We start from the raw sequence: 20,170 nt of genomic DNA, 5'->3' as shown, positions 1-20,170 counted from the left end.
TCTCTGCTTCTGGAGGAAGACTGCTTTCTCTTGGTGATTTCAGCCTATGCTCTGATAGAAGCACGGCTCTGGCCTCTCTATTCTTAAAGGTACAAGGGCAAGGACAGGGATTTAGCTTCATCTCATTATAATTAGGTCAAATAACATCCTGGCATTCATTTCCATAACAACTGTCTGAAAAATAGAAAAGTTTTGGGATGGCCTAGTGGGAAGCAAAGTTACACTGGGTTAAAAGCTCAAGAGTTGCAGCGGTAGATCAAATGCAGTTTTCTAGGAAGATAAATAACAAGGATATTTACTTCCTAAATGTTTACAAGGTAGTTACAAATCATTTTCCTTCAAGCTATATTCTATCTCATACAGTAACCTGCCAAGGTACTAACTTTTCTGGTTTGCCTTTTTAAAAATTTTTCAACGCATTTGAAAAGGAAAAACTACTAAGCCCAAAGGCAATTTGACCAACTGGCCCTGGAAGAACACCTCTGAAATTCCAAGATCTCATAGATACTAACTATGCTAAAGGCTGTCTTGTGAAATCCAATCATGAACCACTTTGTCACTGGTGCTGTCTCTCACCCAGATACACACACTCACAACAAATTACACCTACACCTGGAACATGGGGACCTACAAATACATGCCCAGGTGTGAGGTGTACACCCAGAGATGGTAAGGCACTGTAGCTTTGTGCTCCTCAGAGAGAGGGTATAAAGGAAAACACAAGAAAGCAGAGGGAGTCGAAGGGAGGATAGTGTTTCTACCCATTAACTCAATATATTGCCTTTTTAAAATTGCAAGCATTTCTTAGGTTTCAAAATGTGTACGTCATATTTCATGCTTACTTAAGAAGAATTATTTCACAATTTACTTCCAGTAAAGCTGATTGAAAATTGGCAAAAGAAAAAGAGTGAGAATTGCTATTTTTACAATTTTTAAAAATCCTTTTTCTATCTTTCAAAATGCTTGCCCTAGAAACATGCAAGTTATTTTGCTGTCCTTAAAGTTGTTCTCTCACATCCATTTCCCTTTTTCTTTTTAATCCTGCTCCATTTTCCTCCACACTCTTGAGGTTGTGGACTGAGAAACTCCAAGGACAATTTTTTCCACAATAGGAAAGCACTTTGGTTCTCCAAAGGCTTTTGATTCATCCTAAAGCTGAAGCAGAACTTGAACAGCCCTGGCAGCATATGAAGCAGAAAATGGAGGCACCCTAACTCCCATTTCAAAGCCCGTTTCATGAGACACTTTCCCATTAAATTACACAGCATACAAAATAAGGTTTTCTCTGTTGGGAAACAAATACACTTTACAACATCTTTTATGAGGTTAGTAATTCTGGAGGGTTTTTTCTCCTTCAAAGGAATTCCACGCCCTACAAATTTAAACTACATGTTCCCTTATCTTAAAGAAGTCAGCATCCTCATAAATGGTACTAGAAGGACCACAGAACCCAACGAAGTTTGGGGATCTTGGCTCCTTTGTCAGACTGAGTATCTTCAAAAATTCCTTGAAGAGTAAAACCAACCAGTTCTATGATTTTCGTATATCTCTGGAATGCATAGAATATGGTTCTGAGACATTGTTCTCAGTTGCAAAAACAAAGGAAAAAAGCCAAACGAATAAAAAACTGAAACCTAGTGTTTCTGAGCAGTGGTTCTCAAACATCACCATCACTTAGCGTCACGTAGAGGACTTATACACATAAACGACTAGGCTTCACCCTCAGAGTTTGTGGCTCAGTAGGTCCCGGGCCGGCCTGGGAATTTTGCCTTCTAACTAGACTTCCCAGGTAGTGCTGACACTGCTGGTCGAGGGACTACACTCAGATCCACTGTATCCCAAATCTCTGCTGACCTAGTTCAAATCGAGACACTTCGAGGTTCTCTGCATCACTTCTGCAGAGGAGCCCCACGCGCTCAGGGTCAGGTGGCACTTAGGGAAGATGATCTGCGAGGGATTGCTGCAAGCGCATTCCTTCCCAGGCCAGTCACTGACGCTGAGACACAAACAACAACGGGAAAAGCCGGATAAGCGCTAGACAGCTGTTGAAAGTCAACTGAACCTACTCATTAAGGACTCTACCCTCTCACGTGACCACTGGGCGTCAACCCCCGCAGAGGTCTTCTTCCTCCTCCCCAGCCCCGGGCCCGACGGTCGTGTGGAGCCCCGGGACAGCAATAGGTCTCCCGGGCCCGTGGCCGCGGCCCGCGATGGCGCTGCTGGGCGCGCTCGTCTGCTGCCTGCTGCCTGCCTGGCACTGCCGCCCCGGCCTCGGACTGCCTCTGGCTCCCGCTGGCGGCCCGAGTCCCAGTCCGGCGGTGGGTGAGTCGTCTGTACCCTTTTCCTCCCCGGAGCTGCCCAGGAGCGGCGGCCAGAGCGCCTGCGCAGAGCCGAGAAAAGTGCTTGTGGGCAGCAGTGGCCCCGGCCAAGGCTCTGGGCTGCGACTGCCCCTGCGGGGCGCGGGGAGGGCGAGGGCGACGGAAGGACACGAGCGCCAGCTCGGCTCGGCGGCGAGGCCGGGACTGGCTGCGGACAGCGGGGGGCGCTGCTCCTCCCGTGCAGTTGTTTTTGCTTTGTGTCTCCAGGTGTGTTTTGTGCCCGGGGGAAAGGAAGGAAAAACTGGGTGTCTCAAGGGAAAAAGAAGCTGGGGGCTGGTACTCTCACATGATTTCGGAAATGCTCTGGGCAAAAAATGCCTCCTGTGTGTTCAAGAGCCAAGTCCTCATGACTCAGCTGTCAGGCAGCTGAAAGCAAGAACTGTCAATCTGGTTTCCCAACTGTCAGTGGTAACAAGAAATTGTCCTCAAATACTTATGCATGCTGCTGGCTTCTGCTTTCATTAAAGCTGTATTTCTTTAATTATGTGGCTGTTTAGGATTTTGAGATAAAATGTCCTAGAATGCAGGAGGCCAACCCATGGCAAATGCGCCTTTTGGTTTTAAGGATCTGATTGCTGAAGGCCTCAATGACAGCTTTCTGGGGTCTAGTGAGTCTCCACTTCATACCGCCCTGTTTCTGTAGGGAAGCTACACCTGGGGGAGAGAGAGGGAGAGGGGGAACCAAGGTTCAAAGACCTGCTGAAGTGTCCATTCAGCAGGTTCACATTGGATGTATTAATTTATATGCTTTCCACTTGATGTGACCTTCCCTCTCCCCCTGATGCCACCCCAAATGCTAGGACTTCTTTACGCCGTGGTGTGTGTGTGTCTGCAAATTCCCGGTCTCAGCTTTCTGTCCTGTCAAGTCCCAGTGGTCAGAGGACAACAGCCCAGGGAGACTTCACCTGGTTGTGTTTGGCCACAATTTTTTACATTTAGTTAAGTCAGGACCTGATGGAGTATTTGGTAGGAACTGACATTATAAACAAATAAACAAAAACACCTATTTTAAACAACAACCATAGGTCCAAACATCTGAATTATGATATACTAGCTTCTTTGGGATACATTATCCCAAAGATAAGATTGTTTTGAGCATTTATCTAGATATGTTTACAACACACACACATATACACATATACATATGTGGGAATCTTTTTAAAGATTATCTGCAGAACAAGAAAGCAATTGTTGTGTAGTGAAAAGAACGTTGGACTGCGAACCAGAGAATCTGAATTGAAGTGTGGGCTCTGCCGCAGGCCAGGTCTCTGGCCTTGGACACACACACACACACACACACACTCACAGTATTTTGTATAAATTTCATTAGAGGTTGGAGGTGAGGCCTCCAGCAGTTCATTATTCATAAATCCCAGGTTAAGAACCTGTCAGGGCTCCATTCTTGGCTTCTATTTAAAGACACCCTTCAGTGCACCTAAATAATTATTCCTCACTTATCTGTCTAGCAATCCAATGTAGTGGAAAGGGCGCTAGACTGCAAGTCTGGAGAGACTGGTTCCATTTCAGCTTTCATTACTGAGTCACCATGTGATATTGAGGAAATTCTGAATCTGCCTGTGCCTAATTAAATAATGTTTGTTGAGGACCTATTATAGGTCAGACATATTCTAGATGCTGGGGATATATAAATCCAGGTAATAAGTTACATCAGAGGAATGTGTCCTTAATGTGTTTCCAGTTTTGTTTTACAAAGTTTAATATATTAATAATTTCATGTCCCTTACTTGTCACAGTATCCCCTATAGGTGTAGCTGTTATCTATCTTACATGAGGCAAGTGAGACGGAAGGACTTCTTTTTTCTGGAAGGACATTTGAATGTGAGCACGCACAGAGAGGTACTGTGTGCAGTGCTTAAGAGCCGTGTGGACTCTGGAGTCAGATTTCCTGAATTGCTGTCTTGGTTCTGCTGCATATGACATATGTGACTTGCACTTAATTTCTGAGTGCTGCAGTTCCTTACCTGTAAAATGGAAATAATGGTCAGTTAATACACGTAAAGCGTAAGAAACAGCATTAAACTTATAGTAAGTACTCAGTACATTTCAGCTATTACTTGGAAATGAGGAAATTCAATCTCAGATGCAAGCTTGACATTACAAATGAATAACAACGTAACTAATGTTGAGCTTACCAGATGCCAGGCTCTTTCCGCTACTAAGTCACTTAACCCTCATTCAGTAGACAATATTATTCCCATTTTACAGATGAAACAGGCCGAGATCATACAACTAGATTAGGAAGAAGAGCTTGGATTTGAAGTAAGGCGGTCTGATTCTGGAACCCCCATCCTTAACCATAACACTATGCTGTTCTGTGTGTAGTTTACTACATACCTTAACATTCTATGAATAATAATATACATATTTACATACAATAGAGATGCAGTATATATTTATACCCCAAGGAAGGGCAACCACCAGGATGATTCTGAGCTGTCTGCCAAACCACTTTATGTGCTGGGTAAAGTATGTCCAAGCTGGAAAAAGAGTTGGAGTACTTTCTGCATTATGGAATAAAATAAATTACTCTTGGCAAATGTTTTCAAATTGGGGCTGAAGACCAAGTAATTGACCATAAAGACTATTTAATGACGACTTTGTTCTGGATCTTCTGTCTACCACTTCTTAACTGTGAACTTAAATGTGTTATAAAATTACAACAACTTTGCAAAGAAATAACATCCTAAATATAATACACCTTTTCCACCTTAAGTTAACTGCTTTCAATTTTCTACTTTATTATCCAGCTTTGGGTTTTATCCAAGTGTTTGCTCAGGTGCATACTTAGCTTTTATCATACTTAGCTTTTGTCATTTGTATAGATAAAAGTTTGCATTCTACTTATTTGCTCCATGCTTCTGGTGTAGTACTGCTGCTATGTCACTTCTGATGTTTCCTATTGTAAATTAGTCCTAATCAGAGTGAGCTCCAAATTCAAAGTGTGAAAAAGTCTCAATATTAAAACAGTTTATTGGTTGCATATGAGAAGGCAGCAAAATCACTGAAGATATATGTAAATTAAGTATAAACAAACTTGAGGGCCCTTCAAAATGAGGGGTCAGATTTTGTCTCTGCCATTTATTAAGCTCTGTATACTAGAGCAAATTTTCTAACTGATCCAGCATTAATTTCTCAACTCTAAAATGAGAACAGTGATTCCTACTTCAGAGAGTAGTTTTGAGAATGAAATGACACAGTATATTTAAATTGCTTATCACAATGTCTGGCACATAGTAAATACTTAATAAAGAGAGATACTACTATGATTAACCTGTGTTTCCTTCAGTGAAGGAATCTTTCTCAAGATGATTTCCAATCAGGGGTGCTATCAAGTGGGTCTTGGGCTTCTCCCTGAAAACCCAGTGGGAACATCTTCTTTAACAAATGCTTCCCTTAATATTATAAACATCTTATACAAGTGTATGATAGAAGATGTTCCTCTGTTAAATAGCTTTTAAGAACCTCTGGCAGTGGCTATTTTTGGCTGAAAGCTAAACTGAAGACTCTTTTTTCATTAATGTTGAGAGGCAAGGTTTTACAAGAAATTAGGAGTGAGATTTTTTAGTTACAAGTTCTGCAATCTATTCACTGTGTGACCCTAACAAAACACATCCTATTTTTTGTCCATTTTTCTACAAGAAGAAAATAAATAAATTCTAAAACCTTAAATTCTACAAGGAAGGAGACATGCTGGTAAGATACAATATGGGATTATTATTGACTTCCCAGAAGGATGTCTCCATGTATATCACTATGCAAACTTATGTTTGTCATGTAGTCTTTGTTAAGTAGTCATGCTGTGAGTGACTTCATCAGTTCTGATGTGTGTAAATAGTAAATTCTAGTAAAGTCTTCCTATTGTCTTTAGAATCCTTATTTCTGACAGGGAAAGAGTGTATTTAACTTCAGGGCATATGAATATTTAAATTACTAAGGCTTTCTTCTATCACAGGGTGGAGCAACAATCTCGTCTTACTGTAAATATTGGTATGGGAATTCCAGAAGAGAAGTAGATTTAACAGCATGTATTTTCTCATCAGCAGGACAGTTTTGGCATGTGACTGACTTACACTTAGACCCTACTTACCACATCACAGATGACCACACAAAAGTGTGTGCTTCCTCGAAAGGTGCAAATGCCTCCAATCCTGGCCCTTTTGGAGATGTTCTATGTGATTCTCCTTATCACCTCATTTTGTCAGCATTTGATTTTATTAAAAATTCAGGACAGGAAGCATCTTTTATGATATGGACAGGGTGAGTGATTATATAAATACCCTTAGTTACTCAGTATGTATCTACAGTGTCCTAAGCTTCATTAGAATGCCGAATTTCATAAGAATATATATTACGTTTTAAGAATTCTTGGGGTTTAAAAAAATACTAGATCAAATTAATCCACATTATTAGGGATAAGAAAAACTGTAAAAGACCCAGTTTTGTTTCTTTGTTTGTTTATTTAGAATACAGGCTCTAGAAATATGTCCATGTTAACTAAGAGATGAAGCCATAAACAGCATATTTGTGTCAGTGTCTTGAGGTGTTTATTAATGTGATAATAGGTCTTGATTAAATAATCCAAAAAAAAAGGCAACAATGGGAGTTAACCTGTGATAGCGATTTTGCAAACATCATTTTCTGGTGGTGTAATTAACGAATTCCATCCATCATGCCAGAGTGAAGAGGCCTAATATTTCCTGGACCTGCAATAATGACAGTGGCACTGTTTTAATTTATACATTGTAACTCATTTAATCTTCACAATAGATATTGTTATTCCCATTTTACAGATAAGGAAATGAAGGCACTGAGTATCTAAGTAACTTGCCCAAGTGCACACAGCTAGTAAATGGCAAACCTGGCACTTTTGGCCCTGGAATCTGTGCTTTTAATTGCTAAAAATTTTTGCCTCTTATAAATCTTCAGTCAGGCAGTGAAATAGACTGAGATTTCCAGTTTATCTTTTGTATTTCACAAATTTTCTTTTTTATAGGCTTCTCTGTGGGACAAAGGTAAATGAAGAGTAGTTTATCAACTCTTTATCATCTGTTGATTTATAGTGGCATTTGACAATGACAATACAACAAGGCGTTACACGGGAGTCTAGTGACTTTTTATAGAAACTGATTTTGTTCTCTACGATTCTGTCTCCTTTTCAGGGATAGCCCACCTCATGTTCCGGTGCGTGAACTCTCAACAGACACGGTCATAAATGTGATTGCTAATATGACAACCACAATGCAGAGTCTCTTTCCAAATCTCCAGGTTTTCCCTGCACTGGGTAATCATGACTATTGGCCACAGGTAAATTTGACCACAGCTTCTAGAAATGCTTAAAGGATTTTTTTCCATCAGTAGTGTCAAAATTATGCTGATAACTAGCTGATAGTAGGGCATGGGAGGGGCGCTCACGGAGGTGGAGTTTGCTCTTAATGCTAACCATGGAGGAGGGCAAGACAAGTGCTTTGGGGACTTGAAAGGGACTCCTAATAGTTCATAAAAAGTTATATCCATAGTGAGATTTTGGAATCAAATTACCTAGTTTGTGAGTTATTAATTCTTGATTTCTTTTGTATTCTTCCTCAGTTTCTCCTTTCTTTTGAATAATTTTGTTCATTTGAATTTCCATGTTCAGGTTAGCAAAAACGGTTAATGTTGACCAATGTTTACATTTTTCAGAATTTCTATTAGGCATAGTATAAGCTACCCATACTCTGATCTAAGCTGGATTGTGATTAAAAACAAAAGCATAGCAAATCATCATAAGAACCAAAAAGGGAGGTCCATGTTCAAGATGTGGTTCAAGGCAGAGAGCATGTTCAGAATATTTTTAATGCCTGATACGGCCCAGCCTTCAACCTATTAGAGTGGCTGTTTATTAAACAGCCTGTGCGTAACACAATCGGATAGCAGCCCTGGTTACAGGGATCTGCTATAGCAGTGTAGAATCTTAGATTTGTTCAAATTCAAGAGATCTTAGAGATTGTTGTTTAGTTCAGGGCTTGGCAAACTAGGGCCTGTGGTCCAAATGCAGTCTGACACTGGTTTTTGTAAATAAAGTTTTGCTGGAACACAGCCATGGCTGTGCTTTCTGTTTTGCCTGTGGCTGCTTGTGTACTGTAACAGCAGAGTAGAATAGTTGCCACATTGACTATATGGCCCACAAGCCTAAAGTAATATTTAGTTTTTGACCCTTCATAGAAAAAGTTTGCTGACCCCTTGTCTAGATCAACTCTTCATTTTACCAAAGAGAAAACTGAGGCCCAGAAATGTTAAGTTGCTTGTTCCAGTGCTCACAATCACTTAGTGGGAGAACCCACATCCTGGATCTTTTGTGTTCAGTTAAACAAACATCCTTTCACACATCCTTTACTCTTGCCAGACTAACATATCAATATTTCCTAAACATTATATTTACTTTCATGCCTTTCTTTGTCTACATTTTTCTTTTGGTTTAGCATATCTTTTCCATCTCATGTCAAAAGGCTGCTTAATGAGGGTTTTGATTATAATAGTTAATTAATGTGAATAATGTGACTTTGAAAAGTTGCACTCTATGATGAGCTTAAGTTTCAAGTGACTTCTTGAGCCCGGCCTCCTGTCTTGAGATGAACAGTATGGGAGTCTGCGAGTTGGCCTTTCAACCAGTGGTCAGCTTTTGTTACTGTTGAGATGTTAGACCACACAGGGCAGAGGCTTGGGAATGGGCAATCTCCAGGAATCAGAGGTTACACACATTGTTTTTATATGCTTTAGGTGACAGGCAGACTGTTGTAATGGAAAACATGTAGGGTTTAGAGTCACATTCACTAGAAGTTAAAAACCTGTCCTGTCCTGCTTCTAATAGCTTGAGCAACTTGGATAATGCACATAATTATCCCTGATCATTTGTAAACAAGAGCAATAATACCTACTTTGCAAAGTTTTGGGGAGAATTACTGACACTATATGGAAAGGGCATAGTTTCCTACCTGGCACATAATAAGCCCTCAGTAAGTGTAGTGGTGGTTTTGTAGCATGAAGCAGTGACATGGGACACATGTTTCCTAACTCCTCTGAGGATTGGTTTTATTTTACTTTTATCTCTGCCTTCTTTTTGCAAAGCCAAATCTTATAATAATTCAAAGATATAGATGCTATCCAACGTCTAAAATATATCCGATTATATGTACAGCTAGGATAAACTGGCAGCCTTTATACCTTAAACAGTTAATTTTTTTCTCTTCCTAGCTTATGACCTTATATCTGAAAACCTTCTATTATTCTACTGCCATCCTTCCATCCCAGTTTCAGGAAGGTCAGATGTAACATGAAAGCCCTACAACAAATTCTCCTTGAGACTTCTCATATCTGAGATCAAATTCCGGTGAATGTTAGTAACAAATAAATCGGATGTGTTATTTCTCCACTAAAACCCCATAAACATGTACTTAAACATAGCTACATAAACATACAAATACAGATGCAAATTCCCACCCATTACATCAGAAGTAGATATTTGTGTGGACAGCCCAGGGATTTCTTTCCATTTCCACTCAAGGAAGCAGTCTGGGCCAGGGTCCTCAGGTACTCATACACTGGCAAGGCTGGTGCCACCAAACTGGTGAGTGGGTCACTTCCCATTGTGCAATAGATAACTGGATGTAAGAGTGATGGTAGAAAGACCTGGGATTTAGACTCAGCTCTGGGACTGACCAGCGCTCCCTGGATAAATCACTTAACTTCTCTGGTGCTCATATTTTTCATACTTAAAATAGACAGAAAAATCTAGAGCAATGTTTATAAAATTTTGATTCTACATGACCATACCAGTATCTTGGCATCCATCCCAATATAAACAAATGGCTAAGATATTAGGTTTTTGATGATGATGATGATTACCAATTTTTAATCAGAATTTAGATTGGCCTAAGCCATTGTGTAATTTTCAGACAGATGACTCTGATTGCTGACACAAATTGAAAATATCCTCTGGATAATCAGTTTCAGTTAAAAGAAGTCATTTGCTTATTACTTGCCTTGAATATATTTGTATTTTCATTATGTATTAGGCACATGTATTAGGAACTGATGTGACTTGGGTGTCATCTTAAAAAAAAAAAAAACTAAGAATTTTAATTAATGATGACAGGGAAACTCCTTTAAGAAATAAGTCTATGTTACCAATATAGAGAAGGAAATGAAGAGAGTGAAGAAAATGACTTCAGTTTTTTAATATAATTTTTTGAAACAAAAAATAGGAATAATTACCCAATTTCACAAATGATTTCTGGGTTTTTATTCAGTATGTACTTTCTTGAAGTTTTTTTTCTTCCCTAGAGCTTATGTCACCATAAAGATACTTTATTATAATATGATAAAATAGGATGATAAAAATACGGTATAATGTATTATACATATATTATTTAAAAAATCAGAACGTTATGATTTAGACTGACATAAAGAGACTTCAAATCAAAAACATGTTTTTCTCTTTCTAACTTACTTCACTCTGTATGACAGACTCTAGGTCCATCCACCTCACTACAAATAACTCAATTTCGTTTCCTTTTATGGCTGAGTATTATTCCGTTGTATATATGTGCCACATCTTCTTTACCCATTCATCTGTTGATGGACACCTAGGTTGGTTGCATGTCCTGGCTATTGTAAATAGAACTGCAATGAACATTGTGGTACATGACTCTTTTTGAATTATGGTTTTCTCAGGGTATATGCCCAGTAGTGGGATTGCTGGGTCACATGGTAGTTCTATTCTTAGTTTTTTAAGGAACCTTCATACTGTTTTCCATAGTGGTTGTATCAATTTACATTCCCACCAACAGTGCAGGAGGGTTCCCTTTTCACCACACACTTATAGCACAGGGAGCTCTACTCAGTGCTCTATGGTGACCTGAATGAGAAGGAAATCTAAATAAGAGAGGATATATGTATACGTACAACTGATTCACTTTGCTGTACAACAGAAACTAACACAACACTGTAAAGCAACTATATACTCCAATAAAACAAACAAACAAAGAAAAAATCAAAAACATGTGGTTATAAGTCTTCATTCAAGAAGCTAAAAAGCTTTATACTAGTATTAACATTTCAGAGGACTTTGTTTAATTCTGAAATCCATCTCCTAGGCATGCTACACCAGGTCCTACATATTCAGGCTCAAATCTGCCTTCAGTGTCTCTATAATAAGCATATTCTCACATCCATTCTATACCCCGGTCACGCTGAAACAAGGGCTTGTTTCTGTATATGGCACTGTGTTGGTGTCTGGGCCATTATTTTTGCTTCGATTCCCTTTCTTGTCAACTTGATGAAATCATTATTCAAGTTCTGGTTCAAATGCTCTTTTCACTCTCCCTGCTGACTCTCTGGGCTAGACTTGATTGTTCTTGCTTTTCCACTCCCAGAGCCCTTGTAGTGGTGCCTAGCACATTGTCTTATAGATGATTGGTTGCATTTTGTCCTCCATCTCCCCAATTAAGTTATAAATCCTTGAAAATTAAGTCTTTCTAGTATTCCTGCATCTCCAGATGCCTAACATAGCAGTAACTGCTCAAGTGATATTTAAATTAATCCATCCATATATCTTTAGAGTTTCAATGGTGGATTATATTGTTTGTGGCCAGGATCAACTGCCTATATTCACCAGCAAGGTGTACAATGCAGTAGCAAGCCTCTGGAAGCCATGGCTGGATGAAGAAGCTATTAGTACTCTAAGGAAAGGTAAGTGAAAGATTTACTCATCCCTATTTTATCTCTATTTTTTATCTCAGTTCATGTTGTTTAGACTTAGATCTTTAATATTTGCTTGGGTGTGCCAATTCTGCAGAGTCTCTGTGCCCAGTTTTTCTGGAGGCCTTATCATGTTTGAAAGCCGGGGAGTGGCATGCATGGTGAGTGGGCCCAGGGTGAAGAAAACAGGGGCAAGGTCCCAGTGGCTGAAAGTGCCATGGCAGCAGGGTGTTCTGTCACCACTTGTTCACAGGTGTGAGTGGGGTTATACCTTTAAGCCTCGTCTCACCTGAGATTGTAGCAGCTCTGGTTTATCTGACATTTCTTCCTCAGTATTCTCTGGCAAGATCCATGTGTGTTCCCATTCTTTGGATTTTAGATTTCACAATATCTCTTATCTTAATTCCCCAAACATACAAAAGTAGAAGTTGATGTATTAATCTTTCTTTTATAAAATTCAGTACCTCATTGTCTAGTGCCAAAACATTTAGTTATCTTTTCATGTGAATGTTGGATACAACTGTTGTTACCTCAATTTGTGGAAGTGGCAGCATTGGACTTGACACATAGTAGTTTTTCAATAAATGTTTGTTAAATCTGATTCTTATCCAATGACAGCCTATGTATGTGCAAACTAAAGAATAAGAAATAAGTATAACCTGCCTAAATGGCTTGAAAACCTTTATTAAGATTTTGCTTTCACAGTGTCTATGTATCTGTGTGTGTATTATTCTAGAATGTGTTTCAAATTTGTTTTTATAGGTGGCTTTTATTCACAGAAAGTTTCAACTAATCTGAACCTTAGGATCATCAGTCTCAACACAAACTTATACTATGGCCCAAATATCGTGACCCTAAATAAGACTGACCCAGCAAATCAGTTTGAATGGCTAGAAAATACACTGAACATCTGTCAGCAAAATAAGGAGAAGGTAGATGCCGTAGACTAACATCATCATGGGATAAACAGAGGTTAAACTTGTATACTTATTAGACTTGAGTGGGGTCAGGTATTAATAAAAGAATTAAAATTTAAAGATGTTCTTACATGAAACACTTTGTGATTTGCCTCTGCTGTTGTTGCTTGTTTTATTTTGCTTTTAATGCTCTGGGGATTGGTTGACATCTGTTGATATTTTTAAAAAAATTTTGAGCAAAGTCACAGTTACCTTACATCATAAACCATGTAGTTCAAATAAACAAGTGCAAATATAGGGCCATTAATAGTTTCATAATTTCATCTTTTTTTGGTAAATAAATAGGAGAAATGGTATATTTGCTTTCTAAAATTTAATTAATATACTTTCAATCTTGGGTATCTAAATCATTTTGTTGTGAAAAATGTGCAAAAAGAGTCTCATCAGTCCTCTTTGTGTTTCTTTCTCCAGGTGTACATCATAGCTCATGTTCCAGTGGGGTACCTGCCTTATTCAAGAAGCATGACGGCAATGAGAGAATACTATAATGAGAAATTGATAGATATTTTTAGAAAATACAGTAACATCATTGCAGGACAATTTTATGGACACACTCACAGAGATAGTATTATGGTTCTTTCAGATAAAAAAGGTAATATAACATTCTATTTGCATCTCCTCAGTCCAAGATGCTAGAGCAAAATAGTGAATATCCATTACTTTTTACTGATCCAGTAAATTAAAAGTTTTATTAGATCTACCTGCCAGCACCTGCTTTTTCTCAGTACCCTCTGTGAGTGATGGCAACTGTCCAAATCATATTTAGTCCTGCCACTGGGTTTCTTCCTTTTAGCTCCACAAGGCCATCGTCATTTGACTGCTGTTGACACAAAAGCCTCTGAAACCCTCAGTTCGCTCAAATGTTCTTTTAGGTCCTCGAGTTTAGAGAATCACTCTTTTTTATTTACCTGCTAGACTCAAGTTTCCTTTGATATGACTAGATTTACTTCTCATAATTTAAAGAGCAAAGCACAATTTACTGTTGGTTTAAAATAAATTAAGCTCCTACTTTTAAGTGCTTATCGACATTGTCATCTACTCAGCATTAAAAGAAAAAAACATAGAAGCTCTAGCATTAAATAAGACAACGATTATCTATTTTTTTTATTAATTTATTTATTTATGGCTGTGTTAGGTCTTCATTTCTGTGCGAGGGCTTTCTCTAGTTGTGGCAAGCCGGGGCCACTCTTCATCGCGGTGCGCGGGCCTCTCATTATCGCGGCCTCTCTTGTTGCGGAGCACAGGCTCCAGACGCGCAGGCTCAGCAATTGCGGCTCACGAGCCCAGCTGCTCCGTGGCATGTGGGATCTTCCCAGACCAGGGCTCGAACCCGTGTCCCCTGCATTAGCAGGCAGACTCTCAACCACTGCGCCACCAGGGAAGCCCAACGATTATCTATTTTTAAAGATAACTTCTGTATAAGGGCAAGAAAACTGAGAGTTAACAAAATAAGAGTTCTGATTTTTTAGCAGTCAGCCAGTAGAAAAATCAATATGTATTTTTTTTTTTTTCAGTAATTGGGGAACATTTTTCAAATGCTTTACCTTCTTCATCTAGAATGAGTGGGCTTGGTAAAAGTGACCATTTTTCAGCATTTGATAGCTTTTTGACTCAGAAATTTAGTTCCATAATACAGATGTCCCCAACCCCTGGGCTGCGGACCGCTACCTGTCTGCAGCCTGTTAGGAACGGGGCCGCACAGAGCGAAGCTTTATCTGCTGTTCCGCATCACTCCCCATCGCTCCCATTACCGCCTGAAACATCACCCACCCCCACACCCATGGGAAAATTGCCTTCCACAAAACCGGTCCCTGGTGCCAAAATGGTTGGGGACTGCTGCTATAACAGATATGTATAAAACATGGTGACACTTAAATTCTTATTATATAATTATTGGAATATTGTTATAGGTAGAGTACAAAAAAAACTAGCTTTGTATATTCTGTGTGTGTGTACTTGTAATAAGTTGGATAGTTTTATTATGAAAAATTGCAAATATATATATAGGTAGAGAGAATTATAAAACAAACCCTCATGTACCATCACTTATATTCAATATCTATCAAGATTTTGCCACATTTATTTTATCTATGATCCTTTATTCTTTTTTTGCTGAAGTATTTGAACATAAATCTCAAACATCAAATGTATTTCAGCCCTACATGCTTCTGTATTCATTGCTAAAGTATATGGATAACTTACATAATAATAATACCATTAACTTACCTAACAAAATCAACAATAATTCTTTTAATCTCTTTCTTCATAGTAAAACTTCCCCTGTTTTCTCAAAAGTGTCTCTTTACTGTTGTTTCAGATCAGGATCCATCAAGCATCACACATCATTTGGCCGTTACTTCTGTTAACCTCTTAATCTGGAATTTGTCCATATTTTTAATATAGTTAAACTCAATTATTAAAAAATATATATTTATGTACATATATTTTGTCTAGGAAATCCAATAAATTCTTTGTTTGTGGCTCCTGCTGTTACTCCAGTGAAGAGTGTTTTAGAAAAACAGACCAACAATCCTGGTGTCAGACTATTTCAGTATGATCCTCGTGATTATAAATTACTGGTAAGTTGGTACAGTTTTAGAAGTGACCCCATATTTATGCATATCTTTGTGGTTTTCATTAGTTTAGTTGAATGTTTTCAGCGCAGCTATTGTGAATTGTACTTTATGTTGAAATCTCAGGATGTTTTTCTTCCTTTTTATATTTGGAATGTCAGCACTTTCTAAGTGTGGGTTTATGAGGTTAGCCTTTGGGAAGCTGTTTCTGTCTTCTAAGGTCTTCACATTTACTTAGATAAGGGTTTCATTGGGTAGCGCCTTGTTTGTGGACTTATATACATTTGAAACTTTTCACTACTCCATATTTGTTATTAATTACTCTTCTCCAGAACACAGCTATGAAGAAGAATGTAGGCTCTGAAACCATACTCTCTCATGAGTGGTCTTACCCTACTTCTCTGTGTCCTAGTCTATTCTCCTTAAAACCGAGATTAAAATATTACTGACTTCACTGAGTTGCTGTGAGGACTACATGAACATCTATTCTTAAAGCACTTGGAAAAATGCTTGGCTCACAGTAAGCGCTCAATAAATGTTGGCAAAATTTTTTTTGTAAAGAAAATAAATAGAGTTGGAACTTTGGAGACAAAAGTTCTCTGGAGCTGGTACATGACTCTATATATCAATTCAGCCTCAAAAGGCCAGGCATTTAGCTTATGGGTACTGCCCCTTTCAACAAATATAATTTGAAAAGAATTTCTCAATTAAAGTCTTTATTGATGTAACTGTATTTTTCTCCTAGGTAAATTTAGTAGGAGATAGATTTGTTAATCCCTAGAGCATGTTTTTACAAGAAAAGATAGGGCAGGAAAAATCTGGTTTAATCCATAAACATTAAATTAAATGAGGAGATAAAACAATTGATAAAATAGTCCAAAGGAATTTTTTAAAATTTATTTATTTATTTATTTATTTTTAGCTGCGTTGGGTCTTTGTTGCTGCACGTGGGCTTTCTCTAGTTGTGGCAAGCGGGGGCTTCTCATTGTGGTGGCTTCTCTTGTTGTGGAGCACAGTCTCTAGGTGCATGGGTTTTAGTAGTTGTGGCACGTGGGCTCAGTAGTTGTGGCTCGCAGGCTCATTAGTTGTGGCGCACAGGCTTAGTCGCTCCACCGCATGTGGGATCTTCCTGCACCAGGGCTTGAACCCGTGTCCCCTGCATTGGCAGGCGGATTCTTAACCACTGCGCCACCAGGGAAGTCCCCAAAGGAATTCTTTTACAACTATTAGTTGCCTATTTTTGGATCTGAATCTCAGATACACACACACGTGTGTGTGTGCATGTGTGTGTGTGTATACTGACATAGAAAGATGTACCTGATAGAATATTATATCATTTTTAAAAGTACAAAAGTTTGTATAGTTTAATTTCATTTTTTGAAAAAGTCAAAAAGATAGAAAATAGGTATATATATTCTAAATACTTATATTTCTTTGTACATAAAGTCTAGAACAGTACACATACATTGGAGTGCTGGTAAATGTTTAACAGCTGGTTCACCGGGCAGGGGGAAAAGTGCTTTGATTTGTAGTGTTTGCCAATTTCCACGGCATAAATACTCCCATCATGGCCAATTTCAAGCTGCCAAAGTGATACCAACTAACTTGCAAGATGCCTGAAAATTTGACAGTCAGCATTTGTGGGCTGGTACAAGCCACCTCCTGCATATGACTGATTTATATACAACTATTAGCAGTGGTTACTTCTGAGGTGTGTGAATCGAAGACTTTTTATTTTGTAAATCCCTCTGTATAGTTGGATTATTTTCTATTACGTTCTTTCATTATTTTTTAAATGAAAAAATATATAGATTTTTCTATCAGGACTCTTTTTCTTTAAAAGCAATGCCCACTTCTTAAAATGACTATACTTTAAATTAAGAATGTCACATAAATCCTAATAAGAACTCTTCTTGATATGCAGTACTTCATATGCCAAAAAACGAACCAGGCTTTGTTACTCTTTTTAACTATAGGATGTGCTGCAGTATTACTTGAACCTGACAGATGCTAATCTAAAGGGAAAATCTAATTGGAAGCTGGAGTATAACCTGACCCAGGCCTATGACATTGAAGATTTGCAGCCAAAAAGTTTGTATGAATTAGCTAAACAATTTGCAATCTTAGACAGTAAACAGTTTATAAAATACTACAATTACTTCTTTGTGAGTTATGACAGTAGGGTAATTTGTGATGGGAAATGTAAGGCCTTTCAGATTTGTGCAATTATGAATCTTGATGTTATTTCTTATACAGATTGCCTCAAACAATATTATATAAAGCACAATCCGTAGTATTTCACAGTCTGTACTCATAGAAAATGTATCATTGCTCTGTTTCTGAGATCAGTTTGTGACAATTGTTATGCCAAACTTTGTGAGTTACTGAGTGGGCAGGAAGAATTCCTGTCTTTGCTTTTTTATGATGCCCAAAATGTAGATATTTTTAACATCCTAAATTTTTATTATATCGAATGTATCTAAACTGCCCATTACTAGAATGATGTTTGGATGTAAATACCCTATCTTCCAGTTTATATAATTACATCTAATTTATACTCTTGTTGAAATTGTCATTTATACAATAAGACAAATTACTTTTCCCTGAGTATGATGAATTCTTTTTAATATGATAATTTTCAGTCTTTTAATTCATTCTTCTGGAAACTTCATGTGTAAACTGAGGTTCAGACAGTTTTAAGTATCATGAGGTTGACACTGTTTATGCACTATCTATACTCTTGGGAAAACACCAAGGTCACATTAGGGCCATCTCTGAGTCTATGAAACATCACGGGACATGACCTCACTAGCTGTCTTCATTCTGTGAGTGAAGGGGAGTCCTCTTTAGTACTAAGTTTTAAGGAAGAGAATGTCACAGGAGAATGGCTAAATATTTTATCAAACTTTAAAAATGCAGAAATAGTATTTATATGTTGCTTACAGATACATGTAATAGATCCCCCAAAAGAGGTGTGTTGGTAAACATCAAATACAGGAATGTTGGAGGTTAATGAATGGGGAAGTTGATTGGGGAAAGATATATAAGGGGATTTAAATGTGTTGGTAAAGTTTTATTTCCTAGTTCAATCAATTTCCTAGTGGCTATGTTAATGTTAGCTCATTTTTCTTTATATATTTTTAAATATATTAAATACTATAGAGATCCAGCCTTTAAAGTTGATTATTTTGGCTCTTCTACGGAGAATGATTCATAATGAAAGCATGGAGACACTGGGAGGGTTTGAAGTAGTCTAGTAGAGAAGGGATTGTGGGTGGGCTGAGGTGGTGGCAGTGGAGAGAAGTAGCCCTTTTGTGATATATTTTGTAAGTAGAAGCAGCAGGATTTGTTGATGGCAAGGATGTAAGAGATAAAGTACAGAGAGAAATAAAGGATGACTGCTAGATTTTTGGCTGGAGAAACTGGTAGATGGTTGTGTTATGAGGGAGTTGGGATTACTAGAAGAGGAGAGGGCTGGTGGGGAGTGTGAGGGGCACAGAGCAACAGATTAAGAGTACTATAGTGTATTACAGCTGATACAGGCTACCCAAGAATTCCTCTAGTTCTTTAAACATTTTGCTATTCTAGTCATCTCTAAATTGAGAACTTTAGGATTTCTTTTAAAAAATAAATTAGTACCCTAAGAAAGCAGCCAAACAACTCAGACTCTACTACTATGATTGTTTCTACAATATTTAAAATTTATTAGGAATAAACATGACTTACTTATAGGAATGTAGCATCTGCCTGCCTCCCCACTGGTACTGCCTAAATCATTCTAGACAAACATCAAGGACACTTAAGGAAAGGAAAAATAGTATTAGTTCAGTTATTGATGAGCTATCTATTCTTTTGGTAGAGAATGGATTTTCTCAAGCTACAGCATCCCCTACTTGGGTTGCTTCTCCTTGGAGCAATTATGTGTGTAAGCATAATTAGGCAACCTTGCCATGAACACAGAAATAATAAGGTAAGGATCATGTTTATTTTATAATTAGTTTTTCAAAACATACCTGAAGTTCCTGTTTTACAAAATTCTCCTCATTAAAATTTAGTGTGATTCATCATCCTTAACTTTTAGTAAAACAAATTTCTTTCTACAATCTGTTGTTTAATTTTAAACAAATCAGTATAAAACTCCTCTCTTTTATTGTAAAACTTCAAGTCTTTTGCATTCTATGCTATACATAGTACATTCCCTTATGAAAGTTCTATGTCTCCAAACTGGTGGTTTTGGGAAGATGGCTGTGAGTGTCCCCTGACCATTGCCTTGTAGGCTTGGAGGACTGTTCTTCATGCAGGACTAGGGACCCAGTGGTCCTTTTGGTTTCTGTAGCCTTTGTTCCTGCCTCAGTGAAGACTCTTTCCACCCATCACCACTGCATAGTCTAATTAACATAGAATGTCAGTTTCTAAACACACATGTAATTATACATTTCAAAAGATTTTCAATATGTATGTTTGATAAATTACTTGAATTCAAAAT

At 38.1% G+C, this 20,170-nt stretch overlaps 1 protein-coding gene across 7 annotated transcripts; it reads left to right on the top strand.

Moving 5' to 3' along the window:
* Positions 1–1,984: 1,984 nt before the first annotated feature.
* Positions 1,985–18,870, top strand: SMPDL3A (sphingomyelin phosphodiesterase acid like 3A). 7 transcript variants are annotated; one of them, XM_059941290.1, is made up of 8 exons: positions 1,985–2,322; positions 6,443–6,656; positions 7,559–7,703; positions 12,029–12,125; positions 12,897–13,066; positions 13,523–13,703; positions 15,566–15,690; positions 17,661–18,870. In XM_059941290.1, exons 1-8 carry the CDS (start codon positions 2,211–2,213, stop codon positions 17,976–17,978), a joined length of 1,362 nt encoding a protein of 453 aa, XP_059797273.1. In that variant the 5' UTR covers positions 1,985–2,210; the 3' UTR covers positions 17,979–18,870. The 7 variants fall into 7 exon arrangements, with proteins under 7 accessions (XP_059797273.1, XP_059797272.1, XP_059797275.1 ...); XM_059941289.1 differs by having other exon boundaries at positions 6,440–6,656; XM_059941295.1 differs by lacking the exon at positions 1,985–2,322 and adding an exon at positions 2,330–2,585.
* The last annotated feature ends 1,300 nt before the right edge of the window (positions 18,871–20,170 follow it).

Source organism: Balaenoptera ricei, chromosome 12, assembly GCF_028023285.1.
Source record: "Balaenoptera ricei isolate mBalRic1 chromosome 12, mBalRic1.hap2, whole genome shotgun sequence".
NCBI classification, from domain to species: Eukaryota; Metazoa; Chordata; class Mammalia; order Artiodactyla; family Balaenopteridae; genus Balaenoptera; species Balaenoptera ricei.
This window is presented reverse-complemented; position numbering and strand designations above follow the sequence as displayed.